Below are 27,674 nucleotides of genomic sequence, written 5' to 3'. Positions count from 1 at the left end.
AAAGTATACCATAACTCTGTCTAGAATCCATGAAAATATATGAGGATATGTGATTAAATGTTTGCTTCTGGCTTGGCTTATAAACTCTCTCTCTTTCTGTCTCTCTCGCTCTTTTTTTTTTTTTTTGTATTACTGTGGGTTTCTGTTTTCTTTTAATTTTTTAAAAATTTGGCATCAAAAAAAAATGAAACTACAACCAACTTTTAGCACTAAACCTATGCTCACAAATCATATACATCTACATTGACAATAGCCACATGGTATAAATTTGCATTAAAACAATCCATTACATTCTATAAATACCCTATTACTATTATCAGGAATCACATATATAAGATGACTCCAAATTCACACAGCACTCAGGCTCATTTTCATGGTGATTTTTGGTTGTATTAATTGCCACGTTGGTTTCTGAAAGGTGGAAAAATCACTAAATTTCAAACTCCACCATAACCTTATGTTTTGAGATAACAGTGCAACACACATATCAGAATCCTGTGGGTTGAACCATCAGTGGCTACACATTCAGAGGAAAGGGCAGAATTCACAGACTATGACAGATCTGTGTTCAACCTTCCTACCAACAGTGGGTAACACACATAACCTTTATGATCCTCGGTTTTCTCATCTGAAATTAGAAATGATAATCCTTATCTTTTGAGTTTTAAACTTTTTAAGAAGAGAAAACTATGTGAGAACCACAACACATAGTAGGTGTACAACAAGTAACAGTTATTGTTCTAACCAGCCTCAACTACAGTTCTAACACAGATGAAGGCCACCACGGAGTCATGACATTGCTGCAACAATATTTATTTAAAGAGACTCTGAATAATGCATTATAGTTAATTTCAAGTCAACTTACCAAGACAGGAGTACAAACCCTGACTTATCCAAGCTAATATGGCAAGAGTTATAAGGTCGCCAAAACTAGCAGCAATGGGTGTAGCAACATTATCGGGATTTATCCCAGTCTTCTTTGAACCAACGATAACCCCAACCATTATTATTCCTAGAAAAAAATAAAGCTCATTACTTTTTCTGCTATAATTTAAAGAAAATCAATCCCCCGAAATATTGAAATACATAGGCTAGACAAACAGTGTATCACTTCCGGTTAGACTGCTTAGATAAGCTGACTAAAGCAAACAAAACATTTTACTTGAATGCTTTGGCAAAATGTCTTTCAACAAATTCCAAGTGGGGATCACAAAAGATCTGAGAAGTTCAATGTTGCATTTAGAGACCTGAAGAGCTACTGTAAAATAACATTAAAGTTCCAAATTTAGTAACATGCATGTCTTAGATGTAATGTATTCATGTGTATCAAAGTCAAAGATTTTATTTTAACCCTCAAATAAAGTATGACAATGTCAAAGAAAGGTGAGTCATACTTAAGGACTTCCCTGGTGGCACAGCGGTTAAGAATCCACCTGCCAACGCAGGAGACACGGGTGTGAGCCCTGGTCTGGGAAGATCCCACATGCCGCGGAGCAACGAAGCCCATGCGCCACAACTACTGAGCCTGCGAATGACAACTACTGAAGCCCGCGCACCTAGAGCCCATGCTCCGCATCAAGAGAAGCCACCGCAATGAGAAGCCTGCGCACCACAACGAAGACCCAATGTAGCCAAAAATAAATAAATTTAAAATAAATAAATAAATAAAAAGATGAGTCATATTTATACACATAGCAATTGGGAAGAAGGCCAACAAAACCAGATTTGTTTACATAGTGGTAGCCAGAAATGCTTGCTTCATTTTATTATTAAAAAGTGTTGAAGTATTAAGAAGAGGGAAGTAATTAAATTTTGAACACTGCAGGCCAGAATACAAGAAGCAGTCTTTGTAAAGGATATTCTTTAAACCCCAAGTTTCTGTCTATGAACCTATAACAACAGAAGATGAAAATGTGACTGTGTACTTATACTTTTAAATCCTTATATTCTTGAATATAGAAATGGGAGAAAAATGATAGCATTACAGCCATACCCGATTATATAGATTTTCTCATGCCAACACATTTAAGAGGATGCAGGGCAGAAAATATTTAAGATTAGTTCATTTATGTGCTAACCATAAATCAATATGGAAGCCTAAATATGGCTATAGACAAAAACCAGAATCTCACTGCATTTTTAGACTGAAAATGACTCTAAATGATTTTATTCTAACATACTCACTTTATAGATAATAAAACTGAGGTCCTAGGAGTAGGTTTAAATTCTTGCATAAGGTCACATAGCTTGTAAGTAACTGTTTTTTCTACTACCCCGTAAAGCCAAATTATCGAAAGTAGAATTTTTGTTCAATGTCTCACATCTTTTATTCTGTAGGCTTTTTCAATCTATGGACTTACCTTTCCCATAATATCATTGTAAACAGAAAAAAACAATAGCAGGAAAAAAACTTAAACATATTATACAATAATCAGTCAAGATGTGATCATATAATTTTTTTTTCAAAATCAGCACATTTAAAGATCAATGTGGAAAGTTCTCCTATGAAAGAATTTTGTCTATAACTTTTCAGCTGAAAACAAATATTTTGCCATCATGGACCGGTGGAAAGAGCTGGGAGGCAGGAAATGGGTTTTAATTATGACTTTTCTGTGAACAAGCTGATGAAATGGGACAAGTCACCTTACCTAAGTCAGTTTTCTCACCTACAAAGGTGGTCAATAGTATCTGCTCTACATATATAAAGGTCAAGTTATCATAAAATTAGAACACACATTATTAAAAGTAAGAAGGCTAACAAATATATTTTAAAAATCTGAATTTTTATGGTTTTAAAAATCACAGGCAATACAAATACTTGTTAGTCTGAAAAGTTTTAAACAATTTTTTCTAAATGAAACAATATTAGAGAGAAAACAGAAGCAAATGAGCCTAAAGAAACAGAGTGCTAATGCTTTAACACTTTTTTTTTAACCAGAAATTAGTTTCCCAATAGCATAACTTCACTATGCTTTCACCAGTGTTAACACCATTCAATTCTAGTAATTCTATTATAAAGACAAGAAACTACCCCTGGTACAATTTAAGTACTAAAATAAAATGCTTGAAAATATTTTGGCAGTCAGGTCTTAATTTTAATAAGAGTTTCTAAATTACCAGAACCTAGCCGAAAAAGTTAGCTTTGTTGTATGATCACCTGACAGTAGAGTGTTCCATATTTAACCTTGCTGGTGATCTAAAATGAGAAGATGGCAATCATAAAATAAAACTTACCAAGTCTTTATGATTACTGTTCCATAATAAGTTCTCTAGTGTAAAGTTGATATTAATAAATCAATATAAAGAATGATATCCCAACTAAAAAAATTATAATTTTTTATAATTAATGTTATAACTAACGTTTAACGTAGTTAAACGTTAAAACCTTCTGGCTCTTTAACATTCTATAGCCAACAATATGCTGTGTTAAGCATATGGTTATACTTGTATTGCCACAGAAACAGTAAAGGAATTTTTTTGAAATCTGAAACTTTAAAAAATTTCAACAGAGGGACTGCTTTTTAAAAAAATATTTATTTATTTATTTATTTTTGGATGTGTTGGGTCTTCGTTGCTGCACGTGGGCTTTCTCTAGCTGCCGTGAGCGGGGCTACTCTTCGTTGTGGTGCGTGGGCTTCTCATTGTGGTGTCTTCTCTTGTTGCGGAGCATGGGCTCTAGGCATGCAGGCTTCAGTAGCTGTGGCGCGTGGGCTCTAGAGCGCAGGCTCAGTAGTTGTGGCGCACAGGCTTAGTTGCTCTGGAGCATGTGGGATCTTCCTGGACCAGGGCTCGAACCAGTGTCCCCCACATTGGCAGGTGGATTCTTAACCACTGTGCCACCAGGGAAACCCAGAGGGACTGCTTTTAAAACTCAGAATTCCTGGAATACTTGTTACTCAAATGACAAGCTGGTAAATCCTCTGCACGATTTCCAGACAGGAGAGTCTCAATTAATTTAACTTACAGAAACAAATGAGTATCTAGACTATTTTCCTGATCTTGTCTGGGAGCTGCACCAGGGGACCTAAAGCTGGGACACAACCTCAGAAAGCTTGCTCTATACTAAGGATTACGTATAATATATATAAATATATCTGAAATAATCTATTTTAAAAGTTTGTAGGTAACTTTTCTCTGTTTTTTATAATGAACAAGTACCATTTAAATAAAAATAGTTAACATGGAAAATAAATAATTAGAAAGTAAAATATTATAGAGTAGACATTTATAAATTTACTTACCCTGCAGAAGAGATGCAATGAAGGCAGTTGCTACACTGCTAGAGCACAGAAGTATGGAATGATCAAGATAGTATTTTCCCTCTGGAATCCAGCCCAATATAATTGCTGCCACAGCTGCTAGAAAGCCAACTACTGTTGCTTGAACCTTAAAAAAGTTTTAATAAAATCCAACAGAATTATTCATTTTGAAAATGCATTTTTTATTTTATGATGTAAATATGCACACAAGGAGTCAGAAGAAAGTATTGTATATGGTAATTGAGCTGCCTTACCTTTTGAAGAAGCTACTGTATTTTATTTTACTATTCCCTAAGGTGATGGGTTCTCAAAGTGCCCTGATCTGGCAGCAGTAGGTATGGAATGGGATCTAGGAATCTATTTTTAACAAGCATCCTAAGTGACTTTGATGGTGTAACCCACAGATCACCTAAAAAAATACCAACCTGAAGATTGAAAAGTACCCAATCCACATAACTGAAGTCTGACTCTAGACACAGTATTGGCAAAAGATTGGACTCTACAATCAAATGATAAGAGTTTGATTCCTAGCTAGACCACTTAATCTTGTGGCAAGCTATTTAAATTTATTAATCCAACAAGCATTAATGTAGGATCTACTATGTACAAGGTGCTATGCTTAGTGTTGGGCTACAACAGTGGTCAAAATAGATTTATTTCCTGCCCTCACAGAGCTCTTGGTCAATGCGAGGGACAGACATTAAAAAATAACCTCACAAATAGTCACAATTGTGATTAGTGCTATAAAAACCTTAGCTCCTAATCTGAAAAATGATAATGATCATATCGAACATGAAAGGGTTATTTTGATATTTAAATGAATTACATAAATATATAAAGTACTTCCCACAGTGGTGGCACAAAGCAACCCTCAGAAAAAAAAAAAAGGCAACTACTTTTAGAATCCTGTTAGTCGAATGCTAGAGCTAAAAGAAACCCTGAAGAAAAAAAAGAAACCCTGAAGGAATCTCCAGTTCACTGATTCTTAACTGTGTTTGTGTCATAGACTCCTTTGACAATTTGGCAAAAATTTTATAGATTCTTCCCTCCACGAAAACACAGATGCATTCAATATTTTGAGTAGAACTTCTGGGCGCTTAGACTCTCTGAAGCCAATCCATGTACTGGAACCCAGGGCTCCAGGTGAAAAACCCAAGCAGTCTGATCTTGTCATAGAGCAAATTAATGGAAAAGCCTGGGCCAGCAAGTCCAGATATCCTAGATTCCAGCCCCACATCTCTCATTACAGCAGATTCAGAGCTGAGAGTCAAGCTGTAAAGCACCATTATGGTTGTACCAGTTGCTAAGATACTTCGGCATTCTCTTACTCATTAGTAAATAATATGGTATGTAAAAGAAATAAAATTAATTAATAATTTAAATTCTAGCACTGTGATTCCAAGGTTTTTCTTAGAAATAAAATATAGTGCTTTTACTTCTTGGAAATGAAATACAGAGCTAGGGAGCCTATGTAAGACTTACAGCATATGTGCACACACACACACACACACACACACACACCCCTGAGGTAAATAAGTCCTATTCTGTAAACCTGCAAAGGAAATGCCCAGTTGTACGCAAGAGGAGAGCAGGGTCTGGGTTAAGGAGTAGCTGGGGAAGTTAACAGGAGCCATAAATACATGTGAGCGCAAGGCACATCTCTCCTGGTGAGGTAATGATTCTTCAGTGGGATTGGGAACTTTGCTTTATTTGACAATTTATGGACAGGTTGAGGTGGCCACTGTGTACAATTGTGAAGAAATCTGTGACAGATCATCTGCTTGGGATCCTATTTAATAGTCAGAAGAACACACCCCAGCTAATGCCAGCATAAGCCTCTTCTGTCCTTTCCATCGCTCCCCACCTCTATCCTCCATAACTAGCCTCTAGTTGAAGGAACACTGCTAACCCATCCCACGCCCCTCCCCACGCCATCTACTCCCTCATGAGCTTTAGCAGATAAAGCTTCAGAGATAGCACAACCGCCACCCACCACCTGACCTTGTTTTCTTCTCCCCTCTGCTTCTGTCCACAGGTAACTGGGCTCCAACCAGTTGCTGCCTCACTGGCTGGCACCGACTATGTCCTGATGGGCCTGTGTGGGGTTCCCTGTTTCTCATGCATCCTTGGTGGAGTGAGACAAAGGCACAGACTTCAGGCTGTGGCAACTAGGATCAGTGGATCCCCGGCCATCACTGGCTCCCATCCTGACCAACAGTTGTGGGGAGAGAGGATGACAAGGGAAGGGTGGAGACTAAGAGTGAAAGGAAAAATTAAGAGCAGAGATGGAAAATTATTAGAATAATTTGATGAATAATTTATAGTACAATTCATATAACTTAGTAAGAATTTAGGGTATTTAAAGAAAAAAATGGAATATATTTTCAAATTTTAATTTATATATTAATTTATAGTTGTCTACTGGTTGTTAGATATTTTGGTTTTTACTCCAGCATAGATTCCTACAGTTTTGAGCTGAAAAGGATCATGCACGTCTCTAGTGCAATACTGTGGAAAAGAAGAGGAAAATTAAGCACAGAAAGGTTAAGTTAACGAAGGTTATATAGCTAGTTAATGTTAGAGCTGAGATTAGATACCAGATTTTCTTATTTCTATCCCTGTGATCTTAGAAGCAGTTGCAAAGATATTGTTTTAAAGCCTATATTCCAAAATTTCCTTTATTTCTTTGTCTTTGAACATTACATGAAATAAACTGTTTGCCACATATTCTCAACATTATGTCCTAGTTGAACTAACATTAAAATTAGTGAGCATTTCCTAAGCTTGCACTTGCTAAAGAGGTGCTAGGGGGCTGCAGTCTTGTGTCTTGGGGATAGGAGAGGGTGGTGGGAGAGAAAGAGATATTCCCCTGAGATTAGAAAGAACTGTAGGTAATCTATATATAATTCATGTATATGTAATTGACAATTTAATGTGCTCATTTATATTAACACTGATAACATTAACAAATTAAGAAAAATTCATCTTAAACAAACATCTTACCATAATATATTTAAAAAGCTGAGTTTAATTAAATAGAGGATTTACTTTAAAAAATATCAAAGTAGAAAAACAGCACCTAAGCCATGAAGTGCTAAATATTTATTGTACAGATATTAACTCAAATATATTTATTCTGTATTTTGCATGTTATACATTTTTCATATTTAGAAGAATCTGATCAGTTTCTAGAAAAAGAAAACTTTCAGAAGCCATGGGTATCCATTTATTCTATCACTTGTTCATAGTACCCAATTATTATTTTAGGTTCCCTGAAACAATTAAATGGTAGACTTAAGAGCACTAACATTTATTCCATTCTTACAGGTAAAGCTCAAGATCTGTAAACAAATATATGTATCACTTACCTGTTTTAAAGCCAAGTTGCCAATTATTAAGTTCCACTTTTCAATGGGTGAATCCATCTTCCCAATATTTACCTGTTAAGATGGATAGTTTCACGTTTCACTGAATAATCCACATGCTCTGTACTCTGTTTAAACAGCATATGAAGTCTTAAAGCCAAAAATAATCCTTTGGTATACTCGATGAGCTCACATTGCACGTTAAATATAATTTTAAATTCACTACAAGTCTTGCATCTCACACTCAGCTAGCCTGGGACGTTTAGAAAAAAAAATTTTTTTAACTTAATTACTAGCTCATAAGAACTAGTGGGCCAGTTAGTACTATCTACCTGCCCGCTGATGTTATCTTACAACTAACATCAAGTGTCATACTAACATGCCAAATTTTGTCTACTGAGGCCTAACATAAATAATTACATAATTTTTAGCTGCTAGCGTTTAATTCCACATCATGAAACTTATGTAATTTCAAGAATTATTGACAAAAAAACCGATATAAATAAATCATTCATATGTACATAATTTATATTTGAGTCATGACCAAAATTGTTATCAATAAAAAATTCATTCAGTTCACATATGAATTTTGATAATGTACTTCACTATCAAAATGTATACATCTGTTGGCTAAATCAAAGAATAGCCTCCAAAAAATAATATTATTATTCACATATTCAATTGCTCTATAAGCTAAATCATACTTCTCAACCACTTAGGATTCAAAAAATATATATCCAAAACTGATAAGTTTTTCTAATGCAGACATTTGGAAAGCAATAATCATTAAAAATATACTAAGCCAGGTTTCAATTATTCATTATATGGTTGTTCACTGAAGACAGATGAATGGGTAAAGTGGGAGATATATAAGGGTAATTATTTATGGGCAGTTAACCATGGACAAACTAGAGTTTAGTTCACTGGCTTCAAACCAACAGGTTAAGTGCTACATCAACACTTCCTGTATCAATCTGGAAAACATTCTATTCTCTAACTTCACTCTCGACTGTAGTCTCAAAGTATCAAGTAAATGCACATATTAAGATTTCTCAGTGTTTCAGAATAATTATTCCTGCTGTCTTTACTTGTATTATTTCCTTCCTAAGCCTGAAAGTCTAAATTATTGATAAAATTTGTGTTTGCAGCTCTAGCAACCTGAGTCTCTGCTCTAGTGAACAAAGTATAAGCAATGTTTAAAGAGTGAACCTATCTCGGGTTTAGTGTTCAAGAAATAGGTATGAGAGAAATTAGTTACTTTTTTATAACTTTTAGAAAGATGTCTGTAGGTATAGGAAGCAATCTAAAATGATTCTGTGAAAAAGTACAAGATGTCAAGACTCCATGACTGCTTGATGATCAATGGAGACACACATTCATCATGGTCTAGGACAAGATTAAGAAAGGTGAAGATGACAGAATGAATGAGCACCATGAATTAGGTAAGCAGCTGTGCCAGATTCACTTGCTATCATCACTACCAGTGATGCCTGCAGTGACATGCCTCAAAATCCCCTTCTCTAGAGCTTCAGCTTACAGCCTGCCAGTGAGAAGACCTTGCCTAAGATTTGAAAGGCAGAAGTGAAGGAGGAGAGGCCATTATTTTTGGAAGGTCTCATTGGTCAGATACAGTAGCATCCAGATCTCTTCACTACCACACACCCATGGCTTTCTTCCCCTACTCCAGTGCTTCAGGTTGTTTCTCTGATCCTCCTACTTCAACTTCTCCCACATTTGTGTAAGCCCAGATTGGTCTATTCAACTCCTTATTTCCACAATACATAACATGGCTCTGTTTTCCTGACCAAACCCAACTGACAGAGCAACTTCACATTATTCAGTTAATTGTATTATAAATGATGATGGTCACAATCTCTAAGTCCCTTCCAGTCTAGGAGTCTCTGAACCTGTAATCCTTTTAGTGTAAGATAAATAATAAATAGCAAGTTGAAGTATGATGTGAAATAAAATATATTTCATATTTATGAAATATAATTTATGATGTGAAATTTAAAAAGTAGAATATATTCACAAACAGTAACTTTTTACAAAGAAAAGACTTTTAGAAGAATTTAAAAAAGAAAATAAAACTAGAGAAATGTTGACCCATTTCCATAGTTAGGAAAAACAGTTATGGTATGGGCATTAGGGTGGGGTATGGTAAGACACAGAAAATTGACCCTAGTTGCCTCCAACTTGTAAAAACTGCACCAAGACGCGGGCTAACCCACCCTACTGTCCAGAGCCTAGGATTAATGTGAACTATCTATATTTTTTCAGAGTAGCAAGGGAGAAGCATGAATGTTCCATCTAAAGGCTTTTGCTGGATCTTTTTTTTTTTTTTTTTTTTTTTTTTTTTGCTGTCCGCGGGCCTCTCCCTATTGTGGCCTCTCCCGTTGTGGAGCACAGGCTCAGCGGCCATGGCTCACGGGCCCAGCCGCTCTGCGGCACGTGGGATCCTCCCGGACCAGGGCACGATCCCGTGTCCCCTGGATCGGCAGGCGGACTCTCAACCACTGCGCCACCAGGGAAGCCCTGTTGGATCTATTTTTATTAGATTAGTTGACCTGATGGTGCTCAGCTAGAGAAACTAAGAACTTGGAAGGTGATAAAGTACATTAGGGCAAGATCTGATAAAGACTTCTGTGCAATCCAGATTTATTTAAATCACATCTATCTTAAAGTACCAGAAAAACAGGCCACTATTTCTGCAGATATACTAACTAGCCTTTTAGGAAAGAGTAGAGCTGAGATAGCCAACAGCCTGAAGATATGCTCTGTTTGGCCAACACAGCGGTTTTAACTTTCTGAAGCTGAACGCCTTTAGGTGGAGTCTGCAGTCTCTACTTTTTATAATCCCTACACCCTTCCCCTCCATAAATGTGTATGTTATTTGTCTGACCCTCAAGTATATGAGTTACAGGTAGGACCCAAGATTTACTGGGGCTAAAGATAAAAGTGGGTTGAGATGACTTTGAAATATAAATACAAATATAGTTATTATAATTGTTATATACACACAAATATAGTTACACATATACAAATATAGTTACTAAAATTGATACTAGAAAATGTACGTTTAATATGTAAATACTTGAAACAAGGGTACTGAAAGTCTCCATTGAAGTATTAGTCTTTATTTTTAAATTTTTTTAAACATCTTTATTGGAGTATAATTGTTTTACAATGTTGTGTTAGTTTCTGCTGTATAACAAAGTGAATCAGCTATATATGTACATATATCCCCATATCTCTTGCCTCTTGCGCCTCCCTCCCACCCTCCCTATCCCACCCCTCTAGGTGGTCACAAAGCACCTGAACTGATCCCCCTGTGCTATGCGGCTGCTTCCCACTAGCTATCTGTTTTACATTTGGTAGTGTATATATGTCAATGCTATACTCTCGCTTCATCCCAGCTTACCCTTCCCCCTCCCCATGTCCTCAAGTCCATTCTCTACGTCTGAGGTCAAAAAATAGGTATATTAAAAAAAAACTATTGTTATTTCTGGGTGATGAGTCTATGGATGATTTTTATTTTCTTCTTTGTTCTTTAGAGAATTTTTCAAATTTTCATCACTGAAAAAACAGTACTGGTATAATGAGAAATTTTATTTAAAAACATTAATTGGTGAATTAAAACACTGGCAACTAGAAAAAGAAATAATCTCAGCTTTTTGTCTAAATGTAGGTCCTACAACATAAATAACATTAAAATTCAAAGAGCATTAAGATGAAAATCATAACATAAACTAAGACCACTCTAAAAATATAAGGAACTGGAGAGTAGCTAAAAAATGGCCTATATCCAGTAAGACACTAAACATTTGGAAGAGAATAACAGGAAGAATAAAAAAAAGTGGAAAGAGTAGAAGGAAAACAAAGAAATGGGAAGAAAGTGGGGAAAGGCTTTTAGGAAAAAAATGTTTCCCTTTAGAGAAGTGAGCATAAAATGCATATAATCCTTGAGTGTTAGCCACTGATTATTGGTACGTTTTCCCCAGAGGCTGTAAAATCTGCTCTTCTGAAGTTTTAAGGTTGATTTAAGGTTGATTCTCATCTATCTAGAAGGACACATTGGCAGTCTTGCACAAAGTATGAAGATTTGACTAAATGACCTCTCTCATGAAGACCACAAATCAAATTTAGAAATATGCAAACAGTCCTGTAAAATATTAGTGTTAGTGAAAATGGTACTTCTTGGGTAGTTATGATGTTAAACTTTATTACATAAAATAAATAAGCATAAAGTCCTTTAAAAATATCAGTTAAAATGATAGAAGAAAATACCATAAATGTGGAATCTAGAAGTAGTAAGGAACTACTCAGCTTAAAAAGCCTAAAATCTCTAAATACTATTCCCCACTAAAACCAGGCTCCTTAGAGAAATGGCTGGTTCCAGGGCTGGGACAGGGAAGTATAAGATGAGCCTGGAATATCTTATGCCAGAAAGTAACAAAGTACTCAAAACATAATAAGGGCATGTCAAAACAACACAGGAACCAGTTTGAAAGGGCTTCCCCCTAGCCAAATCTGAGACAATCTGGGCATCAAAATGAATAACAGCAGTAATGGATTATGACCCATTGAATAAAATAAGAGTCTATTGAGTCCATACTGAGAGTGGGTGGGTGGATGGATGGATGGATGGATGGATGGACAGATAGATAGATAGATAGGTAGATAGATAGAGGTAAGGGAGAGGAGGGAGAGAAAGAGGGAGGGAGGAAGAGAGGGAGATAAGAAAGACAGGGAGATCTTTTCCTTAGTAGAATGCTAAGTAATAAATGTAGAAGGAATAACAGTTAGAAAATGACAATTCAGCAGCCTTCAATGTAAAAATGGATTCAGACAAAAATCATTAATATATGCTAAGATAATTGGCTAAAGTTTGTTAAGTAACAGGATATGTCTGCAGTCTCAAAGTACCTTCCTACAGGTTATTTAGTAATATATCAAGAGGTAAAATGTAACTTTATAATGGAGAAACCTGGCAAACACTGTCATTCGAATAATCAATGAGAAAAACTATGATACTATTTATATGAAATCCTAAACTAGTGATTGAAAGGGCAGTGATTACCTGAGCCCAGAGGGATTACCTGGCAGTGGGATTAACAGCAAAGGAGCATAAGGGAACTTTTTGGGGTGAGGGAAATATTCTATATCTTGTTTGTGGTGATAGTTACACATTTAATATATTTGTCAAAACTCATCAAACTGTATGCTTAATATGGGCATATATTATTACATGTAAATTATACTTCAATAAAGTTTAATTTTAAAAAGAGAATTTCATTCAGCAGTAATTGCTTTTATGCTTTTAAAAAATAACATTTATATTCCCACTACCTGGTTTTGTCAAATACTAAAATTTTACCATATTTAGTATACCAATATATCACATATATGTTTAACATCATTATATTGTCAGATATCCAAGGCTTTACTTATATTTATTCAATTTTTTCCTCTAAATTTTTCATATTGAATAATTTCTATTGATCTATCTTCAAGTTCATGAATTCTTTCTTCTGCTATCACCAATCTGATACATTCACTCATTAAGACACGTTTGTTTAATTCTTTGAACATTTTTTCCCTTTAGTTCTTTGAACATATTTCTACTAGTTGTTTTGGAAGATTTTGTTAAATCCAACATCCAGGCCCAATTTGAGTCACTTTCCATTGACTGAATATGAATCACACTTTTGTGTTTCTTTCCACATCTAGCGATTTCAGTAGAACACTAGACAGTGTAATAATATGTTATAATAACTCTGGATAATGCTATGTTCTTCTGAGGATAACTGGATTTTCCTTCTAATAGTTAATTTGCCTAGACTCAAACTACAAACTGTTGTCTCTTCCACAATGTGGAGCAGCTCATATCTCTGCTTGGTTCCTTCAGCTACCAACTTTTAGTCCAGCCTTTTGGGGATCTCCCCTGCACCTGTGTAGTTTAATGGTCAGTCAAAGATTTGGAGAGAATTAATATTCAGATTTTGGGGCTCATCCTCTCTGCAGTTCTCTGCTGCTGGGATTTCCCCATAAATTTCCACCTGCTCTGTCACCTCCAAGCTCTGTTATCTGATAATTCAAGCCAACAAAACTTCAATTTTCTGCCACTATAGCTGGGCATAGTAACAGAAGGCACTTAGTCAAAAATGCAAAAACTCATAAGTTTTAGCCAGTGTGTTTGTCTTTCAAGTATGGGACCCTCTCACATCTCTGCCTACTTTTCTTCTTCTTCTTTTTTTTCATTTGCCAGACTCCCTGACCTTTGCCACCTCAAGCTGGTAAGACTGTGGGTTTTCTACCACATGAGACCCAAGGATTGGGGAATTCCATCAAGCAAAACAAGCCACAAACTTTGCAACTCTTACCCACTGTAGTTATGGTCTTTAAGGGTAAACTCTAGTTTCTACCTGCTTTTGATCACCTTCCATTGCCTGCAAATAATTTATTATCCAGATTTTGTAAATGTTATTCTCTGGGAAGTTTCACTCAACCACTTTATTAGAATTTTACACCCTTGAAATATTTGATAATAAAACAATATACTAAAACACGCACGCACACACACACACGCACACACACACACCCTAATATCTTTCTGAATGTACAGGGGTGATGCATCTGTTCACAGTCTTGATTGTGGTGATGGTTTCACAGGTACATACTGTGTACTGAAACTCATCAAATTAAGACTGAATTTGTGTGGTTTCTTGTATGTCAATTATACCTCAATAAAGCTTCAAAGAAGGGAGAGAGCTAAATATCTAGTTGATTGAAACAGTTCTAGATTAAACTTAAGCAGTTCCACTCCACAAAGCTATGACTATGGGTTGGTATTCATAACTTAAGAAACATACCTCAAAATTAAGAACAATAGAAATATGCAATCTCATTTGTATTTAATCATCAGGATATGACAAGAACACATAATTTAGAATTATGCCAAATTTAGGAAATAATACTGAGACTGTGATGGTACCTAAATTATGCCATAGTTATTAACATCATTATTGGGGGCTCTATTTTCTTCTTTATTTTAGAAGTTTCACAGTTTGAATGGGAACTCTAATGTAAAATTATTAGGGAAAGAGGGTGTTTCCAACTTCACATGCCTCCACTGGAATGTGAGCTCAATGAAGGCAGGAACATTTTCCGGTTTGTTTATCGCAGAGTCCCTAGCACACGGAGTAGTGCTTGGCATATAGAAAGGGCTCAAAAATATTTTTTCAATTAATGAATTAAAAAGGTAGAATGTTTCAAAGTAATTTCAGAGAATAAAGGTTTGAGGCAACAAAAATCACTTTTGCCTAGAGTGGAAAAGTGCTAGGCAATTTACTCCTGGAAAATAGTTTTAAAGACTTTTTTAAAAAATCCTGTCATTAGGACAGTGAGTATCATTCCTGACTCTTTTCTATCTAGCATTCAGAAGCAGAAAATTTTAGACCTCAGATAACAGATCTTAAACCCAGCAATTTATAGAGTCACTGTACCTGGTTTATTTTTCAATTATATACTACTGTTATATATCTGTAAGAATATCGACTATAACATAGTAGATAACATACTACTATAACATATATCTACTGTTGAAAAGATAAAAATCTAGGAGAAATTATTCAAGTTAATCATTATACCTTTAGAAATAAATTTTGACTGAAGTGAAAGAGGGAGAGATAAAGTTGATTTGGATTTGTCATTATTAAATCTCCCTTGTTAAAACAGGAAACATACTTTACTGGAATATCTTTTTTATCTGCGAACATCTAATCTTTAGCTTCATAGAATAACAAATTTGAAATACAACTGACCTTCAACGGATTGGGTAAGTAGGCTGCATCTGATATCTTATGTCTTAAGTCCTCCATCTTTATAGGCCTTCCTTAAAATCCTATAAGCTTGTTTAACATGATTCTACTGCAGACAGTCATAAAAATGAGAAAAGACTTTAATGGAGCAAAAAGATTAAAGTAATCATAGACTGGCCTTCTATAGCTATAATGATTTTTACTCCTAATTTCACAAATGAAAAAAATTGTAAAATTTTTAAGAGAATTATCTTTTGACCATAGATGAAAGAGCTGACTTTCAAATTGTGCTTGTTTTAAGTTTAAAAAAAATTATACTCATCCATCCTTCTCCCTGGCACAAGGGAGTACAGTTAGAAATCTGCTACAGCATCCCAATTAGAGACAATAGGCAACTAAATTAAGGTGGTGGCAGGTGGGGCATAAGGGAAAGGGAAGAGGATTTCACAGGTGGAACTGACAGTCTAGAGAGTAACTAGATAGAGGGGAGGTGATTGGTAACATTAATAAACTGACAAAAATGATAGAAAGCACAGTTAGAGTGAGAGAAGATAATGAGTTTAATTTTGAAGGCAGAGAGTGGTGCAATCAGCTCCGGAGGACAGGAAAGAGATCGGAGATACAAATCTGAGAGTCAGCAATGTGCCAGGACATGAAATCACTGATGGAGAACATGTAAGACAAAGGTACTGAAACTTCAAGAAAACCTCAAATCAAGAGGATGAGCAAAGAAAAAAGTAAACTAAGAAGAAACCATGAAAGAGGTGAGTGAGGAGGGTGTGGGGTCTCAAAGTCAAGGGTAATAAAAATTTCAAGTAGAGAACAGCCAGAGAAGGTGAGGCTTTGGGGTTTTTGTTGTTGAGAAGTCATTAACCCAGAATTGCTTTAATAGCAAATAGAGCATCAGAGCTGGAATACAGCTGACAATGATTCTCCAGCACTCTATCAGAATGGTAGCACTCTGCCTAGGAAACTTGAGATCAAATTCTCTAAGTAATTAAAACACCACAAACTAGATGAATATACCATGTCATTTTAGCTTGATGCCACAAGTTACTAGCTTTCCATCTTCTAATTTGGTTACTTTTACCCCTCTCAGATCCAGAGAAAATTTCAAGTGACAACTCCTGGTCTTTAATTTCAGCTAATCAATCAGCCAATTCTGACAACTCTCTTTGAAAATGAGTTCTGGACTTCAACTATGTCTCACTACATCCCCTGTTACTACCCCACCATGATCCAAGCCAACCTCAACTCTGGACTGCAGTATTATTCCAACAGACTCTCAACTTGCCTCCCTGCTTTGGTCTTTGGCCTCTTATAGCTCTGTCTCAACACAACAGTCAAAATAATCTGTTAAAAATATCTATCAAATCACATCACTCAACTGTTCAAAACCTTCCAAAGGCTTCCCATTTCACACAATGACCCACGTCCTCACAATGACCCACAGGTGATCTCACACCCTGTGATATTCCCCCTCTCTCACTTGGTCCCAGCCCTATCGGCCTCCATGCTGTTCATGTAACACAGTGGTTCTCAAACTTTGATGTGTATCAGAATCATCTGGAAAGATTGTTAAAATACAGATGTTGAGCCACACCCCAGAGTTTCTGATTCAGTAGCCTTGGAGTGGGGCTGGGACCTTGCACTTCTAACAAGTTGCTGATGCCGCTGTTCAGAAGGACACATTTTGAGAACCACTAATATAACAAATCAACAACAGTCCTGTCTCTGGCCCTGGCAATAAAGGGGACATTCTTATCTCAAAGAGCCTCAAAAAATAAAAGTAAACAAATTAGTAGATGGAAAAGTAGTAACTCATGGCATCAAGCCATGATAACATGGTATATTCATCTAGTTTATGGTGTTTTAATTGCTTAGAGAACTGAGTAATTCCTTTAGTTTACGGCTCAGATATCTTATAATCAGTGACCCAATTCTTGACCTATGGAAAATAGCGACTCCATCCCATCTCCCCAAAGAAAGGTCCAGCTAGATGACCCTGCAGTGAACACCATGAGCTGAGCTTCTAATCAGCTTTGGAGTTCTCCTGTCTTAAATATGAACAGACAAATAAATATAATCAGACATTTGATAAAAATATCTAATATAAAATATAGGCACCACAACAAATCAAGTTCAAATAAAAAGATTAAGATTAAATTCAGCTTTAATGGCAATACGTAATCAAATTAAACAATTTAATTTGCAGCATATTCTTTTTTAACCAGACTCCCTACAGCATGGCTTATTTCAAAGTGGACTGGCATGTTTAATCTGTTATTTGAATCTAAACAAATGCTGGGTAATGCTCAAGAATGTTGCTTTTAGAAATATTTTCTTCGAGGTAAGTTAGCCAAAATTTCAGTTTTCCTGGCAAAGTTATCAAGTTGCTTAAGTGTTGGTATGCCTAACTACATGTATCAGAACAAAGTTCATTTTCTAACAAAATGTACCTAAAGCCACCTTTTAACTCTCATTCTAATAACTTTCTTCTCCCTTAAATGTTGCCACTCTTGTTTTTCAAGACCTCTTCTTTATTCTCCTCTCCTGTCAAAAAGCCTCTTGGATTGAGTTCTATCTAGGTAACCCATCAGCTCTTAAAACATAATGCAAGGGTAGATCACTGGGAAAAGATGGCAGATGGAACACATGCATGTAATTTCACTAACTTTGAAAACCTTAGTAAAACTACATAAAAGTTTTTGTTTTGTTTTTGAAGACAAAAGCTAGAGGTATACTAGACACACATTCCAGTTGGATGCCAAGTGTTAAAATCAATATTCAGCTGACACCAAATGTCACCATTATATGATGAAGTTCTAGGAGATTAGAACAAATGTGAAATTTAATCAAATTTTTAAAATCTTATTACCATCTTATTATTAAATTTTTGAGAAATAAGTTCTTAGCACTGAGGGCTGCTAGATTGATCCTGTGGTCACTATACTTCATATTTGTAATACTATATAGATGCCCACTTTCAAATGAAGTCATTAAACAATCAAGAATGTTTTTGGCTACTTTTGCCAGTCTAGATACTGCTGAGAATGACGGTGTTATCAAATTATTAGGCTTTCTTTCCTAAATATTATATTAGGAAATAAATATAATTGATAAAGGACTTATATCCTCTTTAATTCCCAGGTTTGACATTTTGGTTAATAGTGATGATGCAATTTCATTGAAATAATTGCATAAACTGAAACTTTGTATATTGCTTGATGATGATGCTTTCTAAATATTTTCAGATGAGTCAAAGGGTGTTGTCCTAACACATTTTTAAATTTTAATGTTTTTACACATACTTACTGCTTCACATGATCACTTGAGAAAAATTTGCATTTAAACCTCGGATCTAAAAGTGTAACAATGGAGCCATGTGACTGGCTTCCAAGACACCAAAAAGTAGTGGATTTCCATTTATATCTCAGCTTTTATTGCATTCACACTAATTTCAGTATCTTCTCAAGAGTAGAATGATAGGACAGATATCATGTAAGAGATACTTGTATACTTCAAGGTACAGCCATTTGGTTACTTAAGAAGCTTCCAATAAAAGAACTGCTTTCTCTGTAGGCAACCACTGGTTATTAGTAAGTCCTGTGACTGCTACCTTCAGAGTATAATATTACGGCTATTTTGTTCAAGCAACCCTTCTTAATATATAACTTTTCCATCCTGTTTTAATATCTTGCAGAAGTACATCACAAGGAAGCTTCTAAATCTCTTCTATGTCATATAATTTTCCTTAGGCCAAGAGAAGTTTTCACTCCTGGAATCTAGAATCGGTAGTTCTCTAATTCTGTAAGAGGGACTTCAGCTCTGAGACCCATGGCTTAGAAGGCCCCACTTTGGCCCTCCTTTAGCTATGCCCCGTTCCTTAGGATGAAGAGTGCATAGGGCCCAAGCAGTGTGCCCACTCGAAGCCTGTGTCTCATCCCCTTCTAGGCCACACTCCAGATACCTGGGATCATAAAGCTCCCTGACTAAATGGCCTAGAGCCCAATGGCCTCTTCCTGAACCCAATCTTCCTGAAGGCAGACCATGCCACCACTGGTGCATGCCCAAGCCAAGGAGCGCTCAAGGGCTGGCTGTTTGTTGGGGGTATAGATGAACGTGAGGTGTGAGGTATGTGTGAGGTCTTTCAAAGTGCAGGACATAGGGCCAAGGGTGGAGAAGGAAGGGGGCAGGCGTCAGACCAGGGGCTGGCTCTCTCCATATCACTATGTTCCAAAATAGAACCCAAGAAGTCCAAGAATTCTAAATTTGATCTTGGACTTCCAGATCATCAAAGGATATACTGTATTTGCCAAGGCAGAAAGATAGAGATTTAAAAAAAAAATTATTTATTTTGGGCTGCATTGGGTCTCTGTTGCTGCATGCAGGCTTTCTCCCTAGCTGTGGCAAGCAGGGGCTACTCTTCGTTGCAGTGCACGGGCTTCTCATTGCGGTGGCTTCTTTTTGTTACGGAGCACGGGCTCTAAGTGCATGGGCTTCAGTAGTTGTGGCATGGGGGCTCAGTAGTTGGGGCTCGTGGGCTCTAGAGCTCAGGCTCAGTAGATGTGGCACATGGGCTTAGTTTCTCTGCGGCATGTGGGATCTTCCAGACCAGGGCTCGAACCCATGTCCCCTGCATTGGCAGGTGGATTCCTAACCACTGTGCCACCAGGAAAAGAAAGTCCCTAGAAGTTTTTTTTAATTTGTAAGCTTGTTGTTTAATGTTAAACTACATAGATATACGGTTACATGGGCCTCTGTTTACTACATAGACATACAGTTACACAGGCTCAACTGTGAAAGTGAATCTGTACAGAATGCTTATAAATATCTGACATTATTACACTGACATCATTACACTGATTAGATACAATGTAACCTGGAATGGTCTTTTCCAAGATTTTGATATGGCTGACTCACTTTTATTATTCAGGCTCCAGCTTACATACCACCTCTCTGAGAAGTTTTCCCTAACCACCTAATATAAAATAGCTCTCAGGATTCACCCTTCATCACTCAACTGTTCAAAGCCACAGTTCCTCCTCTGTAAAACAGGAATAGTGTTTATCTCATAGGGTTGTTAACAGACATCCTTGTTAAGCAGTTAGCACAGTGCTGGCACATTATGAGAACTCACTAACATCCAATACTTCATTATTGCCTCGGCAGAGTATGGCTATATGACCTTTTATATGTAAGGAAAGGGCTTTGAAATTTCCATAGGGCATATGTAGCATTTTCTCTTAATTGAGCAAGCCAATAATAATGTTAATAAAACATTATTTAATGCATTTCCTTTCCAAGCATCTGCTTCACTCAAGAAACCTTAGGGAACTCACAGCTGCCTGGGGAAAAATGGGGAGAGGGGAAGAGGAGTGAAAGAGGGCTCCCATCAACAACATGGTTGTTCAGCTTCCACATCTTGGTTACCTTTAGATACACAAATGTTTTTTCCTAGTTCATAGATTCATTTGTTGTACCTTCTTTAAGGAAAGAAACAAACTTCATATACTAACAGCACTGCAATTAGTAATGATGGCTTAGTTAATTTTTGGCTAACGTTCCGTGGGCTGATGGCTCATTGAAGTGAACCTCACTAGCTACATGGTTTTAATGATAACTTGGTTCCACAATGGTGAACCCCCAAAGAATGTTATAGTGAAAAAACAATGTCCTTTTCGGCTACTAAAAAACCTCAGAACCCTGCTGGTGGCAGTATTATCAAAAGTGTTTAACCTTTATGGGTGACAATTCTGCAATATGTGGCTAAAGCCTTAAAAGTATACTTATTTTTCCTGTACAGTAATTACAATCCTAGAATTTGCCTAAAAGAAATAAGAAAAGAATGTAAAACTGTATGTATAAGAAGATTCATTACAACATTGTTTATAACAGCAAAACATTAAAAAGAACCTATATATTCAATAACGATGATGGATTAAACCGTGGTACAGCTATACAACAGAAAAACACACAGCCAATAAAAATAATGAGATAGGTCTACATTTATTGATATGGAAAGATGATCATGATGTATCTACAAATGGATATCACAGATTATAAAAGAGAATATATATGATTCCAATTCTTTTTTTTAGAATATACAGTATGTGTCTACATTATGATATACCTAAGCATAGGTAGAGATATCCAAGTATACAAGGATCTATATCAAAATACTAATAGTAATTATGTCTAGGTAAATAATTGGGGGTAGTTATAAATTTTCTTCTTGATACTTTTTTCCCTTTCCTGCAGTTTGTATAATAAACATGTATTACTTTTACAATCACAAAAAGTTTAAATAACAATTTACCAACCATCGAACCATAAAGAATCTCAATATCTGACTTGCGCCATGTTTTAAGCACTGATGATAATTGCCAGAATGCCCTGGAATGAAAGGGGGCAAGAATGCTACTTCTTCTCAGGATGAAGGAAAGCCTATAATCCCCAGATGAGACAACCCAGGGAGCTTTCAGGGCATGATTAACAGGCATAACTACTTAGCATAGCCCTGAAGTTCAGAAATTTACCAGTAGACAGAGGAGAAAATTATTTTCCTGGTGCAAGTTCTCCTCAATAGAGAGAAACAGTATATGTTTATGTATAGATAAAACAGTATATGTTTACGTATAGGAAAAAACTTACTGCGGTGGATAATCTGGATGCCAATGTCATTTCCAAGTTCCCTTTGAGACCAAGAAGTGCAGGAACTAAAATGAAAACTTCTGTTACTTTTTTGAACACCTCCCAGTGCTGTAAGAAAACAAAAAAACAGAATTTTCTGACACCCTTTAATTTAAAAAACACTTTAGAATAAAGATTTCTAAAAATCTCAGCCTTTTTTCCAATGTTGCATCTACATTTTGAATAATTACACAGGTCGTTTAATCAGTGAACATTTAGCTTAAGCCATTCTCCAGAGTTCTAAAACCTTGAGTTACTTTAGAAATTCAGTTAGAGTTGGAAGTAATAGCTGATACACTCACTATATCTCATAGTACATCTAGCTTGCTACACAACTCTGTTACTCTTAAAGTCTACTGTATCTCTTTATGATGGCAAGAGTCAGTGTAACTAGTGGTTAAAAACACAGATTCAAGAACCAGATAACCTGTATTTGAATCTTGGTTCCAACACTAATTACAACCAACCCGCAGGAAAATTACAGTAATATTATTAGCTCGTTTCACAAATGAAGAAATAAGCATTCAGAGAAGTTAAAATGATTTTCCCAAGATCAAAAAATGGGACCTAGAATTGACCCCAGGAGTTCTGAGTCATCCCATGTTCTGCTCCCCGTTTTAGGGTGTGAGGCAAGAGGCTGCAGAGCACAGGATCATAAAAGAGCACTAAATTGGAAATAAGAAAATTTCTTATTCTAGGCACAGATCTGTCATAACCTGGCTGTGTGATCCTGGATGAGTTATGTACCATTCTGATCTCAGTTTCTTCATCCATGAAATGAAAATACTACCTGCCCTGTCTAGCCTATGAGGAAATACCATAATAATGAAAACAATAGATATTAAAGTACTTTATAAACTGAAAAGACCATACAAATGACTGAATAACACAAAATGCTGTTTTACGAGTGTTATTAAGAGGTGATTGTCCCAAAGGAGACTTTAGGGACTAGGCATATTAATTTATGCCAAAAAAAATCAAGATACAGTCCTGTCACTAACACCAAGACAGGTGAGAAAAGACAAATCCATCGGATAAATGAAAGAAAATTTCAATTTGTCCCCAAAGTTTCCCTAGAGGCTGTTCCAAATAGGTGCAGAACTAGGGCCTAAAGAAGCTTTAGGAAATGTTTATCAGACCAGTCTTTGGTAAAAACCTGGTTTAACAGTTTTACAAGGGAATCCCTCCAGGGTTCAAGTCAATTAAGGATGGGCCTAAAAACAACACTCGGGGTCCAGTAGCCTCTCAGATTCCTTAACATGTCAAAAAACTAACAAACAATTTTGTCCATGTTTTATGATAGGTAAGAATTCTGCTGTGCTACTGGAATATGCATCCTCCAGAGATGACGGTGATGATGACGATGATGAATAACAACAGATAATAATAATAATAAATATTAACAACAGTCAACATTCACTGATTGCTTGTTAGTGCCAGGCACTGTTCTAGGCTTAATCATTTAATCTTCACAACAAACTTACGAGACAGGTATTGTTTTTATCACATTAGACATAATTTGGGATTACCTAGGTCACAATATTAAGACACCTACCTACACAATTTTAGAAACACCAGAATATCCAAATTTCTCTATCAGTCACTGCCATCCCACTTTGGATCTGTTGGGATGCATTCCTTTGGGTTACTACCACCCTTTCCAAGTTCAATTCAAATCAAATGCTCCTGTGAGAATTACTATGAAAACACTTACATCTTAGCATTGATATAACAATAAGAACTATCACGTATTGATTTCCAACCTCATGCCCAATAAATTCTGCATTCTTCTCTCTACACCTGCAGAGGTGGGCTTTCAGCAGTTCTCAAACTTTCTCAGCTCACAGCACCTGTAGTATCTCAGAAATGTTTTCATGACAACCCTAGGCCAAAAGAAATATCTAACAGTCCTACTAAGTAGCTAGGTCCAAACAATTTAATAAGTATTTATTTCCTAACAATTTGGTAGCCATTTGAAGAAATAACACAAATAAATTGAAAGAATAAATCATATTTTTAAGTCATGTTACCACAAGTACTTACTTACTAACAGGATGTGTGTATCTGTTGGGCACTGCACAGCGTCTCAAACCTTGGAATTTGGAAACTACTGCCTTCATTTCTTGTTCTGTATTGATTTTTGTGTGACACGTGCTTTTTTTCCCAGCACTGCTGAAAATGTAGCTTTGCAGAGGTATGTCAGATGGAGTGTGATCTAATGCTGATATGTTGAACCACCTCGAGTCAGTGGTCTGTACAGTGTCCAAGAGATGTCACTGTGTTTCCCTCAAAAATTTAACATATCCCACAGCAACCCTGGGGTGTCCAGACACACAGTTTGGGAAATACGAGAATAGTGAGAAACAGTACAGCATGTTAGTCAAAGAAAAGGGCTCTGGAATCAGATTATCTGAGTTGCGATTCTGATACTACTACTTTTACTGTATGACTTGAGCAAAACTATGCTTTACTTTATTCATCTAAAATAGGGTCATAAGTGTACCTACCTCATACAGTTGTGCTCAGGACCATGCCTGTACATAGTAATAAATAACAATATTGAGGGTTTATTAGCTATAACACCAAGATATATTATCAGTTAATTTTCCTGTCAGGAAGAGGTAATGCCAAAAAAAAAGTCCAGAAAGGGGATGCTGAGGCAGCCAGTGCCCCAAATAAATTTCACCTACTTATAAATTTTGCCACAATACAGACATGTCCTCTGAGGCTATGTAGATTATTATGCACTGCTAAACGTCTCCACAAGAATCCTCCCTACAGAAAATCAACTTCTAATCTTAACTAATTTTAGATGTCTGTCAATACCCAGAATCTTACGTAAGCACCCATACATCAAACATAACGTCAGATTGCTTACATGCTATACTCGAAACTGAAAAATCTATTAATGTCCAAAAGGACAAACAAAAATGAAACTTAAAAAAAAAGAAAAATAAATAAAATTAAATTTAAAACAAAGAATAAACAAGTTGAGGAATACATCCATAGAGTCCTAACTTAAAAATAAACAGAAAAAGTTTAAAAATAACTAACTGGTAAAAGAAGCTTATGCAATTTTTAAAAAACTTATATACCCCAGAGCTGGAGAAGATTTGTTTCTCATTTTAACTTAGTTTTAAAAAACTAAACCCATTCACTTTTAGACATATGACCCAGTGACCAACCTCACTCATAATTTTAAAAATGCAAATTAAAAGGTGATCAATTTTCTTCTGTGAGATTGGTAAAGTTCAAAAAGTTGGATAATACTGTCGGTAAGAGTATAAGGAAATAAGCACTCCATTACACTATTGGTTTAACTTCTTTGGGGGAATTCAGCAATATCTATCAAATGTAAAATGCACATAATTTTCAACTCAAAACTCTACTTCAAGGAATTTATCCTACAAATAAAGTTGAACGTGAGTTCAAACACATACATATAATGAGTCAACTTCATCAATGTTCATAATCACAAAAGATCTGAGGTACTTTAAATCTCCTTCATTAGCTCACTTGGTAGAAAAACAATGATACATCTCTGCAATAGAACATAACAATAGAGCTCTCCAGAGAAGAATTTGGTAAATCTGTGTGTATCTATAAGGAAGCTCCAAGATAAATTAAGAGCAGGGTGAAGAGCAGCGTTATAGGATGTTTTTTGCTTGTGTTTTTTAGTGAATACACACACACACACACACACACATATATATTAGCATATATATATACCAATGTACATGCATTTAATGTCAGTGGAAGGAGACAGAAAAAAATAATACCAGTAAATTCTAAAGAAGTGAATAGGGGAAGGGCACATAGAAAAGGAGACTTCTGGGAGCTTCAAGATGGTGGAAGAGTAAGACGCGGCGATCACTTTCCTTTCCAAAAATACATCAGAAATACATCTACATGTGGAATAGCTCCTACAGAACACCTACTGAACGTGGGCAGAAGACCTCAGACCTCCCAAAAGACAAGAAAGTCCCCACATACCTGGATAGGGCAAAAGGAAAAACAGAGACAAAGAATAGGTACGGGACTTGCACCTCGGGGAGGGAGCTGTGAAGGAGGAAAGGTTTCCACACACTAGGAAGTCCCTTCGCGGGCGGAGACTGCGGGTGGTGGAGAGAGGAAGCTTTGGAGCTGCAGAGGAGAGCGCAGCAACAGGGGTGCGGAAGGCAGAGCGGAGAGATTCCTGCACAGAGGATCGGTGCCGACTGGCACTCACCAGCCCAAGAGACTTGTCTGCTCACCCACCGGGGCGGACGGGGCTGGGAGCTGAGGCTCGGGCTTCCGTCGGAGCTCAGGGAGAGGACTGGGGTTGGCGGCGTGAACACAGCCTGAAGGGGCTAGTGCACCACGGCTAGACAGGAGGGAGTCAGGGAAAAGGTCTGGACCTGCCGAAGAGGCAAGAGACTTTTTCTTCCCTCTTTGTTACCTGGTGCGCGAGAAGAGGGGATTAACAGCGGCGCTTCAAGGAGCTCCAGAGACGGGCACAAGCCTCGGGAATCAGCGTGGACACCAGAGACAGGCATGGGACGCTAAGGCTGCTGCTGCAGCCACCAAGAAACCTGTGTGCGAGCACAGGTCACTATCCACACCTCCCCTCCCGGGAGCCTGTGCAGCCCGCCACTGCCAGGGTCCCGCCATCCAGGGACGACTTCCCCGGGAGAACACACGGCGCGCCTCAGGCTGGTGCAACGTCATGCTGGCCTCTACCGCCGCAGGCTCACCGCGCATCCGTACCCCTCCCTCCCCCCGGCCCGAGTGAGCCAAAGGCCCCGAATCAGGTGCTCCTTTAACCCCGTCCTCTCTGAGCGAAGAACTGATGCCCTCAGGCAACCTACATGCAGAGGTGGGTCCAAATCCAAAGCTAAACCCCGGGAGCTGTGCGAACAAAGAGAAAGGGAAATTTCTCCCAGTAGGCTCAGAAGCAGCCGATTAAATCTGCACAATCAACCTGATGTACACTGCATCTGTGGAATACCTGAATAGACAACGAATCATCCCAAATTAAGGAGGTGGACTTTGGGAGCAAAGATAAATATATTTCTTCCCTTTTTCTCTTTTTGTGAGTGTGTATGTGTATGCTTCTGTGTGTGATTTTGTCTGTATAGCTTTGCTTTTACCATTTGTCCTAGGGTTCTGTCCGTCCGTTTTTTTTTTTTTAACTTCTTTCCTTAATAATTCTTTTTTATTTTAATAACTTTATTTCCTTTCTTTTTCTTTCTCTCTCTCTCTCCTTCTCTCTTTCTTTCTTTCTATTTTTTCTCCCTTCTATTCTGAGCCCTGTGGATGAAAGGCTCTTGGTGCTGCAGCCAGGAGTCAGGGCTGTGCCTCTGAGGTGGGAGAGCCAACTTCAGGACACTGGTCCACAAGAGACCTCCCAGCTCCATGTAATATCAAACGGTGAAAATCTCCCAGAGATCTCCATCTCAACACCAGCACCCAGCTTCACTCAACGACCAGCAAGCTACAGTGCTGAACATCCTATGCCAAACAACTCGCAAGACAGGAACACAACCCCACCCATTAGC

The 27,674-nt window shown here is 37.1% G+C and overlaps 1 protein-coding gene across 4 annotated transcripts in view; it reads right to left on the bottom strand.

Annotated features, from left to right (window-relative positions):
- Positions 1 to 27,674, bottom strand: part of SLC41A2 (solute carrier family 41 member 2) — a 228,154-nt gene that overhangs the window by 158,330 nt on the left and 42,150 nt on the right. For all 4 annotated transcript variants that reach the window (XM_032646805.1, XM_032646806.1, XM_032646807.1 and 1 more), the window contains exons 3-6: positions 22,099 to 22,206; positions 7,628 to 7,699; positions 4,242 to 4,386; positions 866 to 1,012 (exon numbers count right to left, since the gene is read on the bottom strand). In XM_032646805.1, coding sequence (XP_032502696.1) covers positions 866 to 1,012; positions 4,242 to 4,386; positions 7,628 to 7,699; positions 22,099 to 22,206 — 472 coding nt within the window. The remainder of the gene's footprint in view (positions 1 to 865; positions 1,013 to 4,241; positions 4,387 to 7,627; positions 7,700 to 22,098; positions 22,207 to 27,674) is intronic.

Source organism: Phocoena sinus, chromosome 10 (genome assembly GCF_008692025.1).
Source record: "Phocoena sinus isolate mPhoSin1 chromosome 10, mPhoSin1.pri, whole genome shotgun sequence".
Taxonomy (NCBI): domain Eukaryota; kingdom Metazoa; phylum Chordata; class Mammalia; order Artiodactyla; family Phocoenidae; genus Phocoena; species Phocoena sinus.
Note: the sequence above shows the minus strand (reverse complement) of the source record. Positions and strands in the feature narration are given on the sequence as shown.